The 17,841-nt window shown below is 53.1% G+C and overlaps 1 protein-coding gene across 1 annotated transcript; it reads left to right on the top strand.

Annotated features, from left to right (window-relative positions):
- The first annotated feature begins 479 nt into the window (after window positions 1-479).
- Window positions 480-17,101, top strand: TMPRSS5 (transmembrane serine protease 5). The gene is made up of 14 exons (XM_069470468.1): window positions 480-568; window positions 1,211-1,311; window positions 1,653-1,754; window positions 2,341-2,463; window positions 3,913-4,048; window positions 4,347-4,460; window positions 5,869-5,912; window positions 6,602-6,764; window positions 7,732-7,910; window positions 9,539-9,637; window positions 10,107-10,249; window positions 10,526-10,678; window positions 15,241-15,640; window positions 16,791-17,101. Exons 1-14 carry the CDS (start codon window positions 480-482, stop codon window positions 17,099-17,101), a joined length of 2,157 nt encoding a protein of 718 aa, XP_069326569.1.
- Window positions 17,102-17,841: the final 740 nt, after the last annotated feature.

Raw genomic sequence — 17,841 nt, forward strand, 5'->3', positions numbered from 1 at the left:
CTGCTCTGGAGGGAGTTAGTGCTGGCTGTGAGGATGGAGAGGCGAGGCAGGGAGGGATCATGGAGCATCCTGTGAGCCGTGCCTTGGAGCTTTGGGTTGATCCTGAAGGCTGCAGATATTCACTGGGTGCTTTACAGGTGGCGTGTGTGTGCTTGAATTTGCATTTTAGAAAGATTACTCTGGCTTTATAGCGTGGAGAATAATGGAGGGAGATAAAACACTAGAGGAGGGAGATTATTCATCAAGAAATAGCAGTTATTGCTCTTATTTTATAAATGAGAACATTGAAGTTTGGAGATGGCCTGGGTTGTGCAAGTTCACATAGTAGGTAGGAGACGTAGCTTGGAACTGTCCGGTGTTATTTTCATTGCTCCTCAGGGCCCAGAGCTTCAGGCACAGGCATAACTCCCTCTGCTCTGTACTTCTCCCCCTGTGCCTTTGCCTATCTCGTCCTTGCCTGGACTACCCACTGCCCATATATGTTATTGATAGTTCAAACCCTCCTCATCCACGAGGGCCAGTCTCAGGCTGCCTCTTCTAGGAAGCCTTCCTTCCTCCTCAGTGAGAGGTAAGCTCTTGTTCTTTTGAATGATCCTGTTAGTGTGGCTGAACTTTTCTTCTGTCACTGAACATGTTCTGCTTTGTTTACATGACTGCCCTTCAGGACTAGACTGCAGATTCATTGAGGCAGTTGGGGAGGGGTGGTCCATGCTGATTTATTCCGGACGCTGCAGTATTCCCCCACAGTGACCTGTGCACTGGCCTAAATAATCTACCAAATGAATGGGGGTGTGGGTGGGTGCATGGAGGAGGGGCACTTTTTCCTCTGAGATGGGAGGAAATGCAGAGGGTGGGAGCTGAAGCCTGAGCAGGACATTGAAGGACTTCAGCAGGTGCCCTCGATGCTCATGGGAGGCAAGACAAGGGCATGGTTAAGAGTATGGCCAAATCTGGATTCAAGTCTTTGCTCTGGCACTTACTGGCCATGTGAGAGTACGGTGGGTGAGGTTAGGGGGTCCAGGAGAGCAGAGAAGGCCCGGAGGGGCGTCTGTCGGAACATACAGGGAGTCTCCAAAGATGGATGAAGGCTTGCAAAAGTGGCAGTGAGGGCGTGGTCGAAGTTAGAGAACGGGGACGTGGTGTGGGCTGGGTCTTCTCTCACAGTCCTTGACGTGGGGATCTGGGGTGTCTGACGGCTATTTCCCCATAGCCTCATGCTGGATGACCATGCCCCTGTGGAGGCTCAGTGCGCAGAGGAGGATCCAGGACCCAGGATCTTCACAGCAGAGCGGGGAGACCAGCAGCAACCCGGTAGGCAGACCCGGCGGAGGGGAAGGACAGGGTGGGGCAGTGAAGGGTAATCTTCCTATGTCCCCTGGATCCTCCTTGGGTTGGCCCCACATGATCAATAGTGAGGGGCTGTCTCACTCTTTACCCCCAGACCAGCTTTTGCTCCCTGTTTCCCACTCTGGGGATGGATGGGGATGGATGGGGCTCTGTGGGCTCCTGGGAGCAGGACCCTGCCCCCAGCCATTCCACACTGATGGAGCATGGAGCTCCATGGGTGCCCAGCCCTGTGCTGGGGCCTGGGTTACAGTATGGCTGGCTGGCAGGAGCAGGGAACCCAGATGCCCTTCTGCCTTTCCCCGCAGTCTCTCAGGCAGGGCGCTGGCGATCCGCGCGGCGGCGTGGCTGTGCAGTGCTGGGTGCCCTGGGGCTGCTGGCTGGTGTGGGTGTCGGCTCGTGGCTCATAGGTCAGTGCTGGGGGCCCTTCTGCAGTCTGGGGAGGGACAAGGAACAGGATCTAGGGGCAGCTGGAAGAGAGAATCAGGTGCTGAGCAGGTGTTAAAGGTAAATGAGATGAGTGTCTTCCTCACCTACATTGTGCAGACAACAAAGGGAGAAGTTGTAAAATTGCACCAGGAGGGAATTTTAGTCCTCCAGGGAAAAGTATATGATCCAGGGAGGCCCTGGTCAAATTTTTTTTTTTTTTACAAATATTTCCCAGTGTGAGAGAGACAGAGAGAGAGAAAGGGAAACAGAGAAGACACACACATGCACAGAGAGACAGAAAAAGAGAAAGACAGAGACACAGAGAGAGACAGAGAAAATGACAGAGACAGAGAAAGAGAAGAGAGTGAAGAGGGGAAGGGGAAGGGAGACAGACAGAAGAGAGTGCTGCCCCTCTCCCCAGCGGGTTGGTGGTGGAGGGGTCCCCTGGTGGTTGCTTTTGCCTCTGGCCCAGGAGTATTTTGTTCTGTGCCTTGACCCCCTTCTTTGAGAATCTCTCCCTTTCTCCCAGCCTCTTCTCTGTGACCCTCTCTTTGTCCTTCTCTGAAGTGCTGTATCTGTGGCCAGCTGCCTCTCAGCCCATTTCCAGGACCTTGCAGGATGAGGAGATGCCTTTGGGCTGCTCAGAGGCCAGCAGTGAGGAAGCGCCGCTCCCTGCACTCCCCAGACCAGGTGGGCCATGCCCCCGAGGCTGTGGGACACCCTCCCCAGCCCAGGGCCCCTCGAGATGGGGGCAAGAAGGCCAACGTGAAGGGTCATCAGTTCACTGCCAACCATCTGTCATCTGTGTGAGAATGGGGACAAGGTCTAGCCTTCCAGAGTTGATCCCTGATTTGGGGTTTTCAGCACTTCCTGGGAACTGTCCTGATCTCCAGCTGGAGTGTGGCCAGGACCCAGGCTGGCAGGAGGGATAGAAGCTTGCCATTTGGGGCTGAGTGGGCCGGCAATGTGGGGCAAGAGGTGCCAGGTGTGTGTGGGAGTCAATGTGTGACCAGCTGGGCAAGCCAGGGGTCTGGGAACATCCCCCCCCATTGTCCTCTCCCCTCCAGGTGAGAGCTGGGGTCAGGAGTACAGAGGCTGGGGGTGAGCATAGGTTACAGCAGTTTGTGAGCATAAGGTTGGAGTCTGTCTTCTGCTAGCTATGTGACCTTGGGCACATTTACTTTTTTAAGCTTAGATTTCCTTCTGTATAAAATGGAAATAAAACTACTGCATAAAGTTGTAAGGGTAAAACAAATATATAAAAAGAGCTTAGCACAGAGCCTGTGTATTAGTCTGTTTGGGCTGCCATAACAAAAATTCCACAGACCGGGTGGCTTAAACCACAGACATGTATTTTCTCACAGTTCTGGAGACTAGAAGTCCAAGATCAAGATGCTGATAAATTCCATCTCTAGAGAGGGCTCTCTTCCTGCATCATAGATGGTTGCCTTCTTGCTGTGTCCTCCCAGGGCCTTTCCTCTGTTCTGGAGGAGAGAGAGAGATCTCTGGTGTCTCTCTCTCTTCTTATAAGGATATCAGCCCTATTGAATCTGGGCCCCACCCCTTATGACCTCATGGAACCTTAATCACCTTCTTAAAGTAGCCCTACCTCCAAATACAGTCACACTGAGGGTTGGGGCTTCAACATAAGAATTTTGGGGGACACAGTGCTGTCCATAACAGCCTGGAAAAAGCAGATACTCAATAAATGGTAACTAATATTGTCACCAGATTTGAAATCAGAAGACTTGAACTTAAGTTCTGGATCCATCCCTTGCCGATTCTGTGATCGTGGGCAAGCTGCTTAACCTCCGTGCTTTAGTTTTCCCTTTGAAGAATGGAGAGGGTGGTGGTGTTCATTTCACAGGGCTGCTGTGACAATGCGTGATGGAGCACGTGTGAAAGCACTTGGTTAAAATGCAAAACTGAACTGCTCCACAAATCGGGGTTATATTGTTCTCAGGACTGGCCTGACACCCTGGGGAGCAGGGACCTTGACATTGGGTCACCCAGATACTATCATTAAGACCTCCTCAGGTCCCACAGAGTCCCAAGTTCAGCTCCTCCTGTCCTACTCTGCCACCATCTTCTCTCGACCCCCACAGCAGGTGGGATGTGGTTTTCACGCTGCGATTTCAGTATCTTTCAGAACAGACAGAGAGGACTTCTTGCTGGAAGTGCAAGTGGGGGTCCGGCCAGACTGGCTCCTGGTCTGCCACGAGGGCTGGAGCCCTGCCCTGGGGATAAGGATCTGCCGGAGCCTTGGGCACCTTAGGTAATGGGAGGCAGACCTGGGCTCGGGAGGGTGGAGGGCTGGTGGGCAGGGGAAGGGGAGTTGGAGAGCTCCGTCTGCCCATCACTGTCAGTGTGCTCAGGAAATGGTCATTTTGGCCATCTTCTGGCCTCTGGGCATGATGGTGCCCCAGCCGGTTTCTCTCTTTTGGGCATCGCTGCTTTGTGACAAACGGAAATCTCAGAAGTTCTTGCCACAGACTTGCTCAGTCACTGTGCTGGTATAACATCTCATGTACATTCCAGTTATGATTTCCTGCTGTTCTATTCCCTCTGCCAAGACTCACTCACTACAAGGGAGTAAACCTGACTGACATCAAGCTCAACAGCTCCCAGGAGTTCGCTCAGCTCTCTCCTAGACTGGGAGGCTTCCTAGAGGAGGTGTGGCAGCCCAGGTAGGACTTTTGAGGAGGTTAGGTGAGTGGGGTCTCTAACTTCCTGGTGGCCAGTCCAGCAAAAATTTTCTTTTCATGGGATCCTGGTGGTGGGGACATTGGCAGTCTAAGGTAGGAGGACAAAGAGGAACATTTCCTGATCAGTAATTACGGACGCGGTTCCCATGTCCCCTGCCTGTCCCAGATTCACATACCTTATTTGCCCCTTGCAGGTAATGCAGTGTTGGTTGTTATTGTCACAGGATTTGAAATAGTACTCCTATCCCCATTTTACTGGTCAGGAAACTGAGGCTTAATGAGGTTAAAGGGTCTTGTTCAAGATCACAGAACTAATAAGCAATCAAGCCAAGTCTTGAAACCAGGCTCCTCCTTCCAAACTAGGTGCTCTCTCCACCCTGCCACACTTTACGTGGATCATCCTGATACTTCAGGAGAGGGATGGTTGAGCTGTTCTGGCTAAGAGCTGCTTAGAGCCTGGAGAGTCTCCTGGAGAAGAGGGCTCTGGAATGGAGCAGTCCCTTCCCAAAACGCTGGTGGGGGGGGGGGTGGTGTCTTTGCCCCTTCCTGGGCTTCCTCAAGCTGCCCAGCAGCCTCCTGGTGTAGACGGGTGGCCATGCAGTAGGTGCTTAATAAATGCCCCCCCCCCACCCCCACCGCTGTCCAGCGCCTGTCCTCAGGGTTCGTTCTCAGGAAAGTGGCTGGCAATGGGAGGGGTTCCGGCTGGGCTCCTGCCTCAGACGCTGAATGGGCAAGTGGGAGTCGGGGCGGGACTGACTCCCCCAGCAGCGCTGCGAGGGCTGTGGGCTTGGGAAACTGGAGGAAACTAAGAGGATGCGGACACCAGGCTGCTGGGGGCAAGAGATGAGTAAAGAAAGAGGGTTTTGGTCAAGAAGGAATTGAGGCTTGTGCTAACAGAGAGGAGGGGGAAGAGGAGAGCAAGAGCAGGAATATGCAGTGCCCAGACAAGGGCTGGACACAGAGAAGACAGCAAGCAGAGAAGGCGCAGGGGGTGACGAGCTCTAGTCACTCCTTCGCTCACTTGCCCGTTCATTCATCCACTGAGCACATATTTATTCAGGGCCACTCAGTGGGAACAGCTGGTCTTTCTCATCTATAAATACTCTGTTTATATATTTGGGTCCTACTCAAATTGCCCCTCGAGGACCATTAAGTCCTTCTGTTGCCCTGTGGGAGACTGGGCAGAATGCTGCTGCTGTCCCGGGACTGGTTGTGACCAGGAGCCTAGGCATGTGGCCGGGAGGAGGCAGGAAATGGGGTTATTCTTAAAGCTGTGGCTGTGCGGCAGCCTTAGGAACTGTCCACCAACCACCCCCTCCTCCACGCCCCTGGGTGTGTGGCCACAGGCTGGGCCCCTGCCCCGCTTCTGGCTGGTGCCTGTGTTTTGCAGGAAGAACTGCCCCTCTGGCCGCGTTGTTTCCCTCAAATGCTCTGGTGAGTTATGCCTCGGATCCAGGGAGGTGGCGGTGGGGGGAAGGAGTGTTCCCCCTGCCCTGAGTGTGGAAGAGCCCCATGGAGAGGCTCGGCTGGGTCTGGGGGGAGTCCTTGTCCACCTGGAATCTGTCTGCCGGGCCCCTTCTTGCAGATGCCCTTTCTAAGCCTGACCTCACTGCCTGCCACTCTCTCCCTTGGCCTCTGACGTCAGTCACTCCCCCTTTCTTCTGGAGAGCCCCAAAGGCGGTATTGTTATTGGCTATTGAGTAACCTGCCACAGGAGACTAAGGGCAGGTGGAGAATTGGGAGCCACACGGGAAACCGTCTGTGGAGCTCCTTCCACCTGTCCCCGCATTCATCTATCTCTCCATCTCTGCGTCTGTCCTTCCTCACATCACCCACATACCAACGCTTCGGCCCCCAGTGTGGGATGGGCCTTCTGTTAGGCACTGGGTCTCCGCAGACACTCCCGACATAGACCTTGCTCTCAGCAGGCCCACAGCCTGATGGGGCAGCCAGGTGTGTAATCAACACTCGTACCTTCCTCTGCCCCATACTTAGGACCAGGAATAAGAAATGGGAGCTGTCCACACTGGCTTTCTGGGGCTTGGCACTGGGCCACACTCTCGGGGAGCTAGGACCATCCTTACACCCACCTCTCTTTCTGCCTCACCCTTCTCTGTTGGCAGAGTGTGGAGCGAGGCCCCTGGCTTCCCGGATAGTCGGTGGGCAGGCCGCGGCCCCCGGGCGCTGGCCCTGGCATGCCAGCGTGACCCTGGGCTCCCGGCACACGTGTGGGGGCTCTGTGTTGTCGCCACACTGGGTGGTGACCGCCGCACATTGCATGTACAGGCAAGTCTCTCGGGCTGCCGGGGAGGACGGGGCCTCAGAGACCTTTTCTGTTCAGGCCTTTTCTTGGTATGTCCTGTATAAAATGTCCATGTCCAGCTGTCTGTCTGCTTCAGGCGTCTGCTTGAAGTAGGCAAGGTTGGTGTTTGTGAAGTTCTCCCCATTAGGTGTCAAGAACAGATCTGTGCAAATAGCAGTAATAATACAGTTGTTCTTTATATTCGTCAGCTTTTAAGTTTTTACAATACTTTCACATTCACAGCACCTTGTGCTTCTTCATGTTTATGACCGCTGTAATTAAATCACTTTCCATGTAATTATTTGTTTAATGTCTTTCTTCCCCTTTAGACTGGAAGCTCCATGGAGCAAGGACTCTCAGTTTTGTTACCACTGAATCCTTTTGTAGATTTCTCCATTGCTGTGTCCCCAGGGCCTAGAACAGTCCCTGAAATATAGTAGGTGCTTAATAAATATTAGTTGGAGGAATGAATGATGAGTGAATGAGCTCTTTGAGCCTCTTGTTTTGGTGGCAGGCAGGGCAGAGAGTGCAAGCCCCATTTTGCAATGAGGAAACCAAGGCTGGGAGGGGGAAGTGCCTCCCCCGATCACACGTAGTAAATGCAGAGACAGGACTGAGGGGCGTTTTCCTGACACAAGGCCCCTCTATGTTTGTTGTAAAATGTGGCAGAGTTATGCCGGAGAGAGGGAGTGGTGGTTGCAGATGACCCATAGCATCTCACTTCTGTATCCATCAGTCCTTGAGCATTTATTAAGCACCTACTGCATGCCCAGTGTCTTGCCAACTGCTGGTGTGACACTAAGGCATGATCCTTGAGTCCTGGGAGCTTGTAGCCTGGTGATGGGGCACCTGCTAGTGGCCTCCCTGATCAGCTTCCTCCACTCACCCCCTCGCTTCTGTTGACCTCTTCTGCCCCTTCCTTCCCCGGCTCAGCGTAGCCACTGTGTGCAGTTTCAGGCTGTCCCGCCTGTCCAGCTGGCGGGTTCACACAGGGCTGGTCAGCCACAGCGCCGTCAGGCCACACCAGGGGGCTATGGTGGAGAGGATCATCCCCCACCCCTTCTACAGCACCCAGAATCATGACTATGATGTCACTCTCCTGCAGCTCCGGACGCCACTCAACTTCTCAGGCAAGGCACTGGCCCTGGGGTGGGCAGGCTGGGGGCTGTGCTAAGAGAGGGTGGGGGCTGGGCAGGAGAGGGGGCCAGATGATTTCCAAGGTTTCCTCTGAGCACTGTAAACCTTAAAATGTTCCATTCATTTAGGGACCATAGTGAATTTTGGCATCACCTGGACCTGAAGTTGTACCAACTCTTGTACAAGCTCTTTTGGGGACAAAATTTCAAGTCCTTTTCATAGCTGGGCTGCAGGCAGGATTTGCCTTGGGGTCCCAAGCAGGCTTCACAGCTGCCCCATCCATTAATAGGCTGCTCCACCCCTGTCCCCAGGCTGGTTCCAGGTCCCAGCCATTTTGTGACTTGTTAAAGTTCATGAGATTTATTTTTCCAAATATCCTTTCTTCCAATCCTCATAACAACCCTGACAGGTAGGTGGAGCAGGTATATACAGACAAGGACACTTTAGTTTGGGGAAGGAAGTGACTCTCTTCAAGGCCATGTAGCAGACAGTCCCTGAGCCTGATGTCAGGGCTCCTCCTGCCATAGCACCTGCCCGGGGAGGTGAGCCCAGGCTGCAGCTGTCTCAGCAACCGCCCTCCCCGACACACACGTGCACTTGGGCACTCACCTGCAAACGCATGCACTCACAGAAACACACACACACACACGCACTCATGCAGTCACGTGCACAGACTCACACGCTCACAAACACTCACTTTCATGCACACACATGCTAACACCACATACTCTAACATGCACACTTGTGCACACACTTACACACTCACGATACACAGCACTCCTCCCTCGAGTTGTCACCTGTTGCCTTAGGTTTCCCAAACAACAGTCGTTGCTGCACGCATTTCACAAATTTTATCATAAACGTGAACTACTGTTCAATAGTTAATTTTTCTAAGTTGACTTAAGAATACTTACTTAAGGGATATTTGAAAGGCAAAACCACCCAACTGGAGAACGTGTATTACTTATAGTAAATAGATAGTAACCACAAAAATACATAATGTGAAAACAAACCAGTGTTTAAGGCCCAGGTAGCTGAGTCCTCTGTAGAAGTTGCTGTGCCTGGCCTGCTGTCTCCTGGTTAGATGGGAGGTTGACAGGCATTAAGACCAGCGCCAAATGGAGTCTTTTTCCTTGATGCAGTAGAGGGACTGAAAGAGAATTGAAAGGAAATAGCATTCTTCCCAGTGCATCAGTGTTTATTTAATGGCATGTCTAGGTACTACCTAAAGTCACGGCGTCACCTGTAGGATGACTCACACACTTTTGGAAACACTGAGGGACTAGACACCCTGGGGAAAAGCCAAAATGGGTCCTCATCAGAAGTTGGGTACCCACAGCCGGAAGGAATTTGCAGTTCTCCCCTCAGTCCCTAGGTTGGGAGTGGGCAGCACACGCACCGCCCACCCCTAGAGGGCGCCATGCACACTGCAGTTTGCACACTGTCCCTGTGAACGGTGACCCTCACGGTGGGACAATGCACAGCCTGCACAGCCACCTAGGAGGCCTGGCTCCAGGACTGTTTGAGTAGGGGGGTGAGGAGGATCTGCCCACCCTGGGTCCTCCGCCCAGGCTCTGCAGTAGGGCAGCCAAGCCTGAGTGGACCACGTGCCTCTTCGCAGACACCGTGGGTGCCGTGTGCCTGCCAGCCGAGGAGCAGCATTTCCCAAGGGGCTCCCAGTGCTGGGTGTCTGGCTGGGGCCACACCGACCCCAGCCATAGTGAGTCAGCTCCCCGGGCCCGCACTGCAAAGGGGGCGTGGTGGGGGAGGCCCCCTTTCCCAGGGTAAGGCACCTCCACCTCCCCTGGCCACGTGGCAGTACCAGCCCCCCTTTTCCCTGACATTGCCCTTGGCCAGGCCTGGGGGCTCCAGTCTCCCCTGCCTGGGCTTTTCTGGGGAGAACCACCCCTGAAAATTTTCTTCACACCCAGGCCCCTTTACTCCCCTCCCTTTGTCCCAGAAGCACCATGGCCTCAGCCTTTGGTGTGTGTGAGTCCTACTCCTCTTCCCACTCCCAGCCCCCAAGACTGACAGCCCCTTGCCTCCTTGCCCAGGGTCCACAGCTCCTAACCTGGGATCCCTTTTTTGAGTGTCCATGTCTCTGGGAGCTCTCATCACCTCCCCTCTTGCTGCTCTGCCTCCCTGGGTCTTGCTTTGTGCCCTGCAGCCTTTCTCGGTGTCTCCTTCAGCCCACAGCTCAGACATGCTCCAGGACACGGTGGTGCCCCTGCTCAGCACCCGGCTCTGCAACAGCTCTTGCGTGTACAGCGGAGCCCTCACCCCTCGCATGCTGTGCGCCGGCTACCTGGACGGGAGGGCCGATGCGTGCCAGGTGGGGCCCACGATGGTGGGGGCAGGCCCTGCTGTGGCTTGGCCCCCTGGTCTGCGTATGTCGATGGTGTGAGGCAGCCTCTCTAGGAGTTAGGGGGGCACCTAGGCAAGTCTGGAGCTCATGTTAAGTGTTTACAGAGGTGTGAGGCCCGCAGGTTTCCAGCCAGAAACAGGAGGGGCCCTGGAAGGAGAGTCCATTCCCCATGGAGGTCTGGTGGTCTCCACTAGGAGGGACTAACTGGCTGTTTCTCTGTGTCTTCGTGCTTGGATCTCTCAGGGGGACAGCGGGGGGCCCTTGGTGTGCCCAGATGGTGGCATATGGCGCCTCGTGGGGGTGGTCAGCTGGGGTCGTGGCTGTGCAGAGCCCAATCACCCAGGTGTCTACGCCAAGGTAGCGGAGTTCCTGGACTGGATCCATGACACGGCTCAGGTGAGTGTGGGCGCAGGGGTGGGGCAGGGAGGTTTCTAAAGGACCTGCTCCTCAGACACTCTCAACCTGGCTTCTTAACACCTGGGCCCTGCTGAGGGCTGGGGAAAGGACTAGGGAATGGTCCCCACAGTGGGTGAAGGAAGATGTGATGCTTGTAACATTGAATCCATTGAGTTTCTATCAATTTAAGCATTAACTGGGCAAGAGTAGACCTGAGTTTGTGTCCCAGATCTGCCATTTCCTGTGTGGCCTTTGGCAAGTTCCTACCCTTGGTAAACCTCAGTTTCCTGGTACTAACCATCGTGGCTACCTTATCTGTTATTGTGATGATTCAAAGAGATGAGACCGCACAATGTCTAGCACAGTGCTAGACTTAGAATGAGCAATCTGCAGTGTTTCATACACATTATCTGTAGAAAGTATTTTACAAATGCAGGGCATGGTAAGGAAAAGCATCTTTTTCCAAGGTTGGGTGCAGGGGCAGGTGGTAGATAATAAACTTTAGAGTTTACGGGGGATGTATACATCCATCTTCTCATTCAAATCTTACAAAAACCCTAGAGCAGCAGATATGTTTAGCCCCATTTGATAGAAGTTAAAATCAAGGTTCTGAGTGGTTAAGTGATTTACTAAAATAAAAGTGTCTTGGCTGGTGTGTGGTAGAGCCACGCTGTGAATCCAGCTCCTTTCTTTGGGCCCAGGACTCCCTCCTAAGTCCTGTAGTTTCCTCCAGCCTCACTGTACACCAGCCTCACGTGTCCTGGGGTCTCCAGCAGGTCTACTAGATGGAGGACAAGCAGCAGCCTCCGAGGCAGAAGGCACGGATCTTCCACCACTGCACGCGAGAGACAGTCACCACCCACAGGCCAGCTGCCGGGCCACTGGGCCTCTCCTCTCAGGCCCTGGCTTCAGAGTCCCTGTTTTTCACCAGAGAGGCTCGACAGCAGGAGAGAGGCTGGGGCTTGGGAGGGGGATGGTGGGGGTGCTGAGGGATGAAAGGGAGGAGGAGGGAGGCGGGAGCTGGAGACCAAGAGGCTGCTGGAAGCAGCTGGGAGCCTGCCCTTCTGCTCTCTGCCCTCCCCAGCCCCTGTGTGCATATTTTGGGAGGGTGCTTAGGGATGGTTGCAGTCCTACCTTCTCCATGTGCCCTCGGTGGGCTAAGTGCCTCCCTGGAGGATTCGCTGGCTCAGAGTCTCCTGGGCAGATGCAATCAAGGCTGGGCCAGCCCAGATTAAGCCCATGGGAGTCAGGGCCCCCTCCACCTCCCTGTTGGCTTCGCTGCTTCCTGTTCACACCTGGCTCTGGCACTGGAAAACAAGGAGGTTGGAGTCACTATAGGGTGTCAGTTTTAAAATGACAGTTCTGTGAGCTGGTCCAAGGAGTTCTGTTATTAAAGTGATGTATGGTCTTGGTCCAGCACTCGCTCGCTCGCGCTCTGTCTCTCTCTCTCTCTCTGATACATGTTAAGGGATAGAATTACAATTTTACACTCATATATGTTTCTTGAAGCTTTGGTGATGACTCTTAGCTCATGTACTCGAGAATTTTGGCATGTGCTTATTTTTTTAATTCTTTAAATTTGTTAAATCTATGTGTCATGATCTGCAATGAAGAGCCTCAGCTGTTCAGGAGCTCTGAGGCTTCAGGTCTGAGAACCACTTAAGCCAATGCTCTCTTAGGGAATGTTTGGTCTCCCCCACGAGGCTCATCTGTCCTTAGCTCTTATTTTAGTAATAGGCCTTTTGGTTTGGGGAGATCTCTTTCTGAGTTTATGTCCTGTTAGCATTTTCCTGGTTAGCGTCTCCTCTCCTCTCTCCTCTCTGGCAATTAAAATGCAATTGGCATCTTGTTTCTAAAAACTGCAATGAGTTTTTTATGGTGCTTACCCAAGAAAATGCAATTAGTGCTTCATAATAACAAAACTTTGTGAGTTTATCAGCATATTTTTTGAAGGCTTGTATCATTGATTATTCATTTTTGGAGGGTCTACTCCCTTTACATGAATTGCACTAAAAAAAAAAAAAAAAAAAGGCTTAAATTTGCTGTCAGTTTATCACCTGGGGAAGAGGTTGCTAATAGTCTGCTGTCAAATTGCAGAAGCAACGTGAACCGAGTTTTTGATGGAGCCTCCCCCCTCTGTCCCTAGAGCCCAGACCTCCAGCCTACACCCTGAGATCATTTACTACCTGGCTCCTGTAGGTCCCCACGTCAGGAGGCAGTGACAGGCAGCAGGTATTCCTGGGCAGGGAGGAGTTAACAGCAAATCCATCAGCTATGATCTTTCTGATGTTCACCGTAAGTATTTGCTTATATAAAGGGCAGTTTTTTTTTTATTATAGCCGTTATGAACTGTTAATAATGTAGTATGTGAATAGTGGTTTATAGTTTATAAAACATGCTCACGTGTAGGATCTTACAACATCTATGTGGTGACAATATTATCATTATTGTCCCCATTTTATAGACAAGAAGATTAGTTCAGAGAGATTAAGTGATTTCTCCAAAACCACTCAGCTAGTAAGTACCAGAGCCAGGATGTGAACTGTGGGATTTTTAATCTAAATTCACGTCACTATCTTGCACAGGCATGAATGAAATGGTCCAATATTCACAGAAGTATAGAACTGGAAGGTACTTGATCAGATCACCTGATTTAGTCACCTGCCTACAGTAGTGCATTGTCATGTCTTCTTTTTATAGATGAGGTAACCAAAACCCAGGAAGTTTAGAGGCTCCTGCCAGAGACCCTTCTCAGGTAATATTTGTAGCTATTTCCTGTGTTCCCTGAGATTCATGGTCTGACTTAAACCTTACAAATGAATATCTCCATAGGAGAACTATAGTGAGTACCCTAATTAGATAATTTGCTAATAGTGATTTCCTGCTTATTATTTTGGATTCCAGAAGCTCCCAATATCTTTGGCCAGGCTCTCAGTCAAATATATAGACTCAGAAGCTCTTACTTTCCTTTGTTAGCATCTGTCAGTCCAACTCTTAGAAAAGTGAAGAGAAGCGAGTGATCTGGCCGGCTCTGTCCCCCTGGGCCACTTGCTGGGATGCAGGATGGAGGTGGGGCCAGGAAGGGTAGGAGGATTCAGGCCCAGAAGGGTTTTAATGAGGACCAGCTGGGTGCCCAGCTGTGTTAAGCTCTGTAGGGACTTGGGAGTTAGAAAAGCTGATTGTCTTATTGGAGCGATGAGGCTTATTTGCAATAAATTATTAGTGGCCAGCCAGGCGCAGAGCTGAGTGGGGAGGTAGTAATTGCTAAGGAAGCTCCAAAGGCCTCTTATTGAATAAGTCAGGGTGATTCTGTGCAGGAAACCTGTGCCCCCTCCCCAGGGATTCAGCTTCCCACCTGCCTGGGCTGGGCTTTCGAGCCTCCTGAGACTTACCAAGAGGGTCGCTCTTGGCCACCATGCCCAGAGCGGAGCCCTTTTCTCTTCTACTTCTCATGCTTGTCGGCCTCAAGGATGCTGTGGGTTGTAGCCTCTCTCCTCGTGACACATTCTGTGGAATCATGACCCATTCTGTGGAATCCTGCTTTTCCTAGAAGGGTTGTTAGGAACAAGGGGGCAGCACTGCCGTTCCTTGGGAATATTTCTTAGGCTGTTTCCCACATTTTCTTTTTTGGGGGTGCTAGACTCATCCACAATAGGACAAAACTGGAATGCTCTAGATGCTAAAAGCTGGTACAGTAGCTGTCAGATGTTTTTCTGGAGTCCCTCTGTTGTTTTTTCTCTCCTCTCTCCTCTGCCCTCTCCTGGCCATGCACTTGGGACCCTCTTGTCACTCAAAGGAGAACCCACCTGTGCCCGCCCCACCCTCTAGGCATCCTGAGTCTGATCCCTCTCTACCTCCGCATCAGACACACCGAGGTGAAATCAGGCTCTGCCGCACTCTCGGGACTCTGCTTCCTACTAAGCTGACTGGAGGCCAGTGTTGTTAATGGCTCTTTAAACTGTCTTCAATCCCTCTCCCACTAGGAGGGTCGTGAAGAGGCAGGTGGGGAGTAGCTCCCTATTCCCTTAGGGTGAGGCTGGGCTTTCTCACACATGCAAGGCCCGGAAGGGAGAGGCGGAGCGAGTAGGCACCCGCAGCCTGGGACTTCCTGGGGGGAGCACTCCAGGGGGATCATGGAGGATTTCGCCTGGAGCTGGTGCTGGCATGGACCAAGCCGGGGAGTCTAACGGAATGGAGGGAGGAGTCCTGGCTGCAGAGGCACAGGCCCCCACGGATGCGCCCCTCCCAGAGCAGCACCTGGTCTCCAGGAAGGCAGAGACTCGCACAGGGCTGGGCTTGTCTCTGAACTGTCTCCCTGCCAAGGGAACCTTTGGCCGTGGCATCCATAGCAGGAAATAGCGGTTCCAGCTGCAGCGTCTGGTCACATCCTACGTGGGAATGTGCTTCCCCAGCTACGGACTCCACCTTTCTGGATTTTGGTCTCCCACTCGTCAAATTAGAAGTCTGGGCAAAGTGGTCTCCATGGGATCTTCCTTGTCAGACTGGCTTTAACTCAACCCTCCTTAGCCTCTTGAGACGCCTGCCCCACATCTCCCGGTTAGGACAAGCTTGGAGAGGAGCCCGAGGAAACCAGCGTGCTACGGCTGCACAGCACTCACTGCAAGGCTGCCCTGCAGGCCCTGGCGAGGAGTGGGCACCAGGCAAAAGACTTTAAAGACATCTTTCCCCACGTTCCTCTGTCCAGCTTTTGTACCCTTGGCAAAGGGTTCAAGGACAGGTCAAGCCCCTTGACTTGGCAGTTTTCTCGGGTGCTCCCCAGCTCACTTCCTGACACCCAGGCTCTGTGTGGGCCTCATGGGCCCCAGCTCCCCACAGGCAGCAGAAGGAGTTTCCTCCCTGCCACAAAGACCACGGACATTGTATTTCTTCCGGTCTCCTTGGCAGCTCCTAAGCTGGCCATGAGGACCTCCCGGCGCCCGCTGCCCCAGCCTTCTGCCACACGTGAGGTAGAATAGTGAGGGAAGTTTTGGATTCGTGGAACCACTAGCAGACAGCTGGGGTCCAAGCCACCCTCTGGCCCCAGCCGCGTGCCAGGCTCATGGCGGGGAGGATCCTTTCCCACAGCCCCTCAGTTAGGGTGACCCATCCTCCTGGATTTCCCAGGACTGTCCTGGTTTTAGTACTGGAAGGCCCACGTCTTGGGAAACCTTTCAGTCCCAGGCAAACCAGGCCAGTGGGTCACCCCAATCCCTGTGCATCTCTTTTGTGTAAAAGGAATTCTGTAAAATCCAGCGCCCCTCAGCCTCCTCCCGTCTCCTTCAGTTTCATTGAGCTTAACAGAAGCCCTCTCTGGTGCCCAGAGCTGCAGGAGGAAGGTCCCAGGAATTTTCTAGGTCTAGATAGTTTTGCAAAGGCTGTGACATCAGCAGATGCTGCCTTGGCCCTGAGGCCCTTACAGAGAAAGTCCCTCTTTCTTCAGGGCCTGCAGCGGACCTATCTGCCCCTTCTTGCCCGGGGCGGCTCCTGAGCTGGCAGCCAGAGCAGCTCTACCTCACCTCACCTAATGTTTTGAGCAAACAGTCTGACCCTCCCAGCCCCAGAAGCTCTCTGGCAATTTGGGGGAGGCCGGGAAGGTGAGGCAGCCCTAATGTTACACCAGGAAGCCATGAATATTGATTGCCCAGTTTCCCCAGGTCACACTGACTTCTGGTCCCCAGAAGCTGGTGTGGGACTCAGCATGTTGGCTGAGATTGGCTGAGCCCACTGAGAAGGAGGAGATGGGCCTGTCACCCCCACTGGTTGGGCCTCTTTCCCTGGCCTCTGCCTTCCAGAGATAATCAGAGAGGAGCAAAGAAGAGACGGCCAGACTGCTAGAGCCCACAGGGATTTTGTGGGGTTTGTTTTTCCTCAGCACCGTCTGCAGAGGTGAGGGCATGAATAAAAGAATGAAGGAAGATTTACTGTTCCCACATCTTGGCAGTGAGCCCTGTATTTGTACAGTGGATCCGGGAAGGGGAGCTGGAGCAGGTGGGCTGCTGGGGCCTAGAGGGAAAGTCAGACCCTGCAAGGTCTTTCTGCAGGGGCCCTGCTTGGTAGGTGGGTGGGGGACAAAGGTGAGGCTGAGAGGAGTAAGTTTAGGCCAACGCCCTAGTCACCAGCGGCCAGGGTGTCCCCACCACCCGCAAGCTCTCACCTATGCATGAAGTGGGCAATGTGGGAAGCTTTGGGCTAGCACAACCATTCGGAGGCAGCTGGGCTTCGGAATCCCCAAACCCAGAGGCGTGTGGTGGGCCTGACAGAGTGTGCTGCCAGCAGGGAACCCAGAAGGCAGAACTCCAGGCTGTCACTCCTGGTCCCGATAATGGACGCAATCCAGAAATGACTTTTATCATGGCCTGGCCTGCCTGGGGCTGGGTGGGCCTGAGCCGGGGCTGCGACTTGGAGCCTTGCAACTGGATGTGACCTTGGACAGGTCCCAGTGTTACCTCCACGTGTGTGTCCAAGGCTACACAGCCCATGTTTCACTGACATTGCACTTTTCATGGGGCCACCAAAAGATGGGCCTTTTTTGCACAAAGTCAATCCCGATGGGTCAAAACTGGTGGTGGGAGGTCACAAAACAGTGGAAAGCCTGAGGGGCTGGGAAGGCTCTGGGAAGTGATATGCTCCATGTAGTGAGTGCGTGCATGCGTGTGTGTGTGTGTGTGTGTGTGTGTGTGTACTCTGTGGGAAACTCGAGGGCCTGAAGGAAGAGGAGAGGAGGCTGAGGTAGGGCTCTACAGAACTTCTCCCCTCCCTGCGAGAGAAGCAGATCTGACCCCAGCCAGTTCCCACGTCCAGGGAACCCACTGTCTAGCTGCCTCCTTCATGGACGTGCAAGGGAAGTTCTCATGCAGGGTAGAACCAGAATTCTCCCTCACCAAAAGGTCCTCATCCTTCAGGGGTGACCATGCTAAGCCTACCCCCCCATACGCAGACTCACACATCGCCCGGACACTTTACTTGGCTGGCAGGGTCATAACTTAGTAGAGAGAATTAATCACAATGGTCATATATGAGAAATACAGACCTATAGTAGCAGATGTGTGTGTGTATGCGCGTGTGTGTGTGTGTGTGTGTGTGTGTGTGTGTAGGGGGGTCATTTCCCCCCAGAGACTTCTGATGTTTTGGTGATTAAAACTTTCCTCCAGGCCTACAATTGT

Source organism: Eulemur rufifrons, chromosome 6, assembly GCF_041146395.1.
Source record: "Eulemur rufifrons isolate Redbay chromosome 6, OSU_ERuf_1, whole genome shotgun sequence".
Taxonomy (NCBI): Eukaryota; Metazoa; Chordata; class Mammalia; order Primates; family Lemuridae; genus Eulemur; species Eulemur rufifrons.

Coding starts and splice junctions, on each gene's coding strand:
- TMPRSS5 (XM_069470468.1), top strand. CDS start 480: ATGTTATTGATAGTTCAAACCCTCCTCATCCACGAGGGCCAGTCTCAG. Junction 1,312..1,652: donor GGGAGACCAGCAGCAACCCG/GTAGGCAGACCC, acceptor CTTTCCCCGCAG/TCTCTCAGGCAGGGCGCTGG. Junction 1,755..2,340: donor TGTCGGCTCGTGGCTCATAG/GTCAGTGCTGGG, acceptor CCTTCTCTGAAG/TGCTGTATCTGTGGCCAGCT.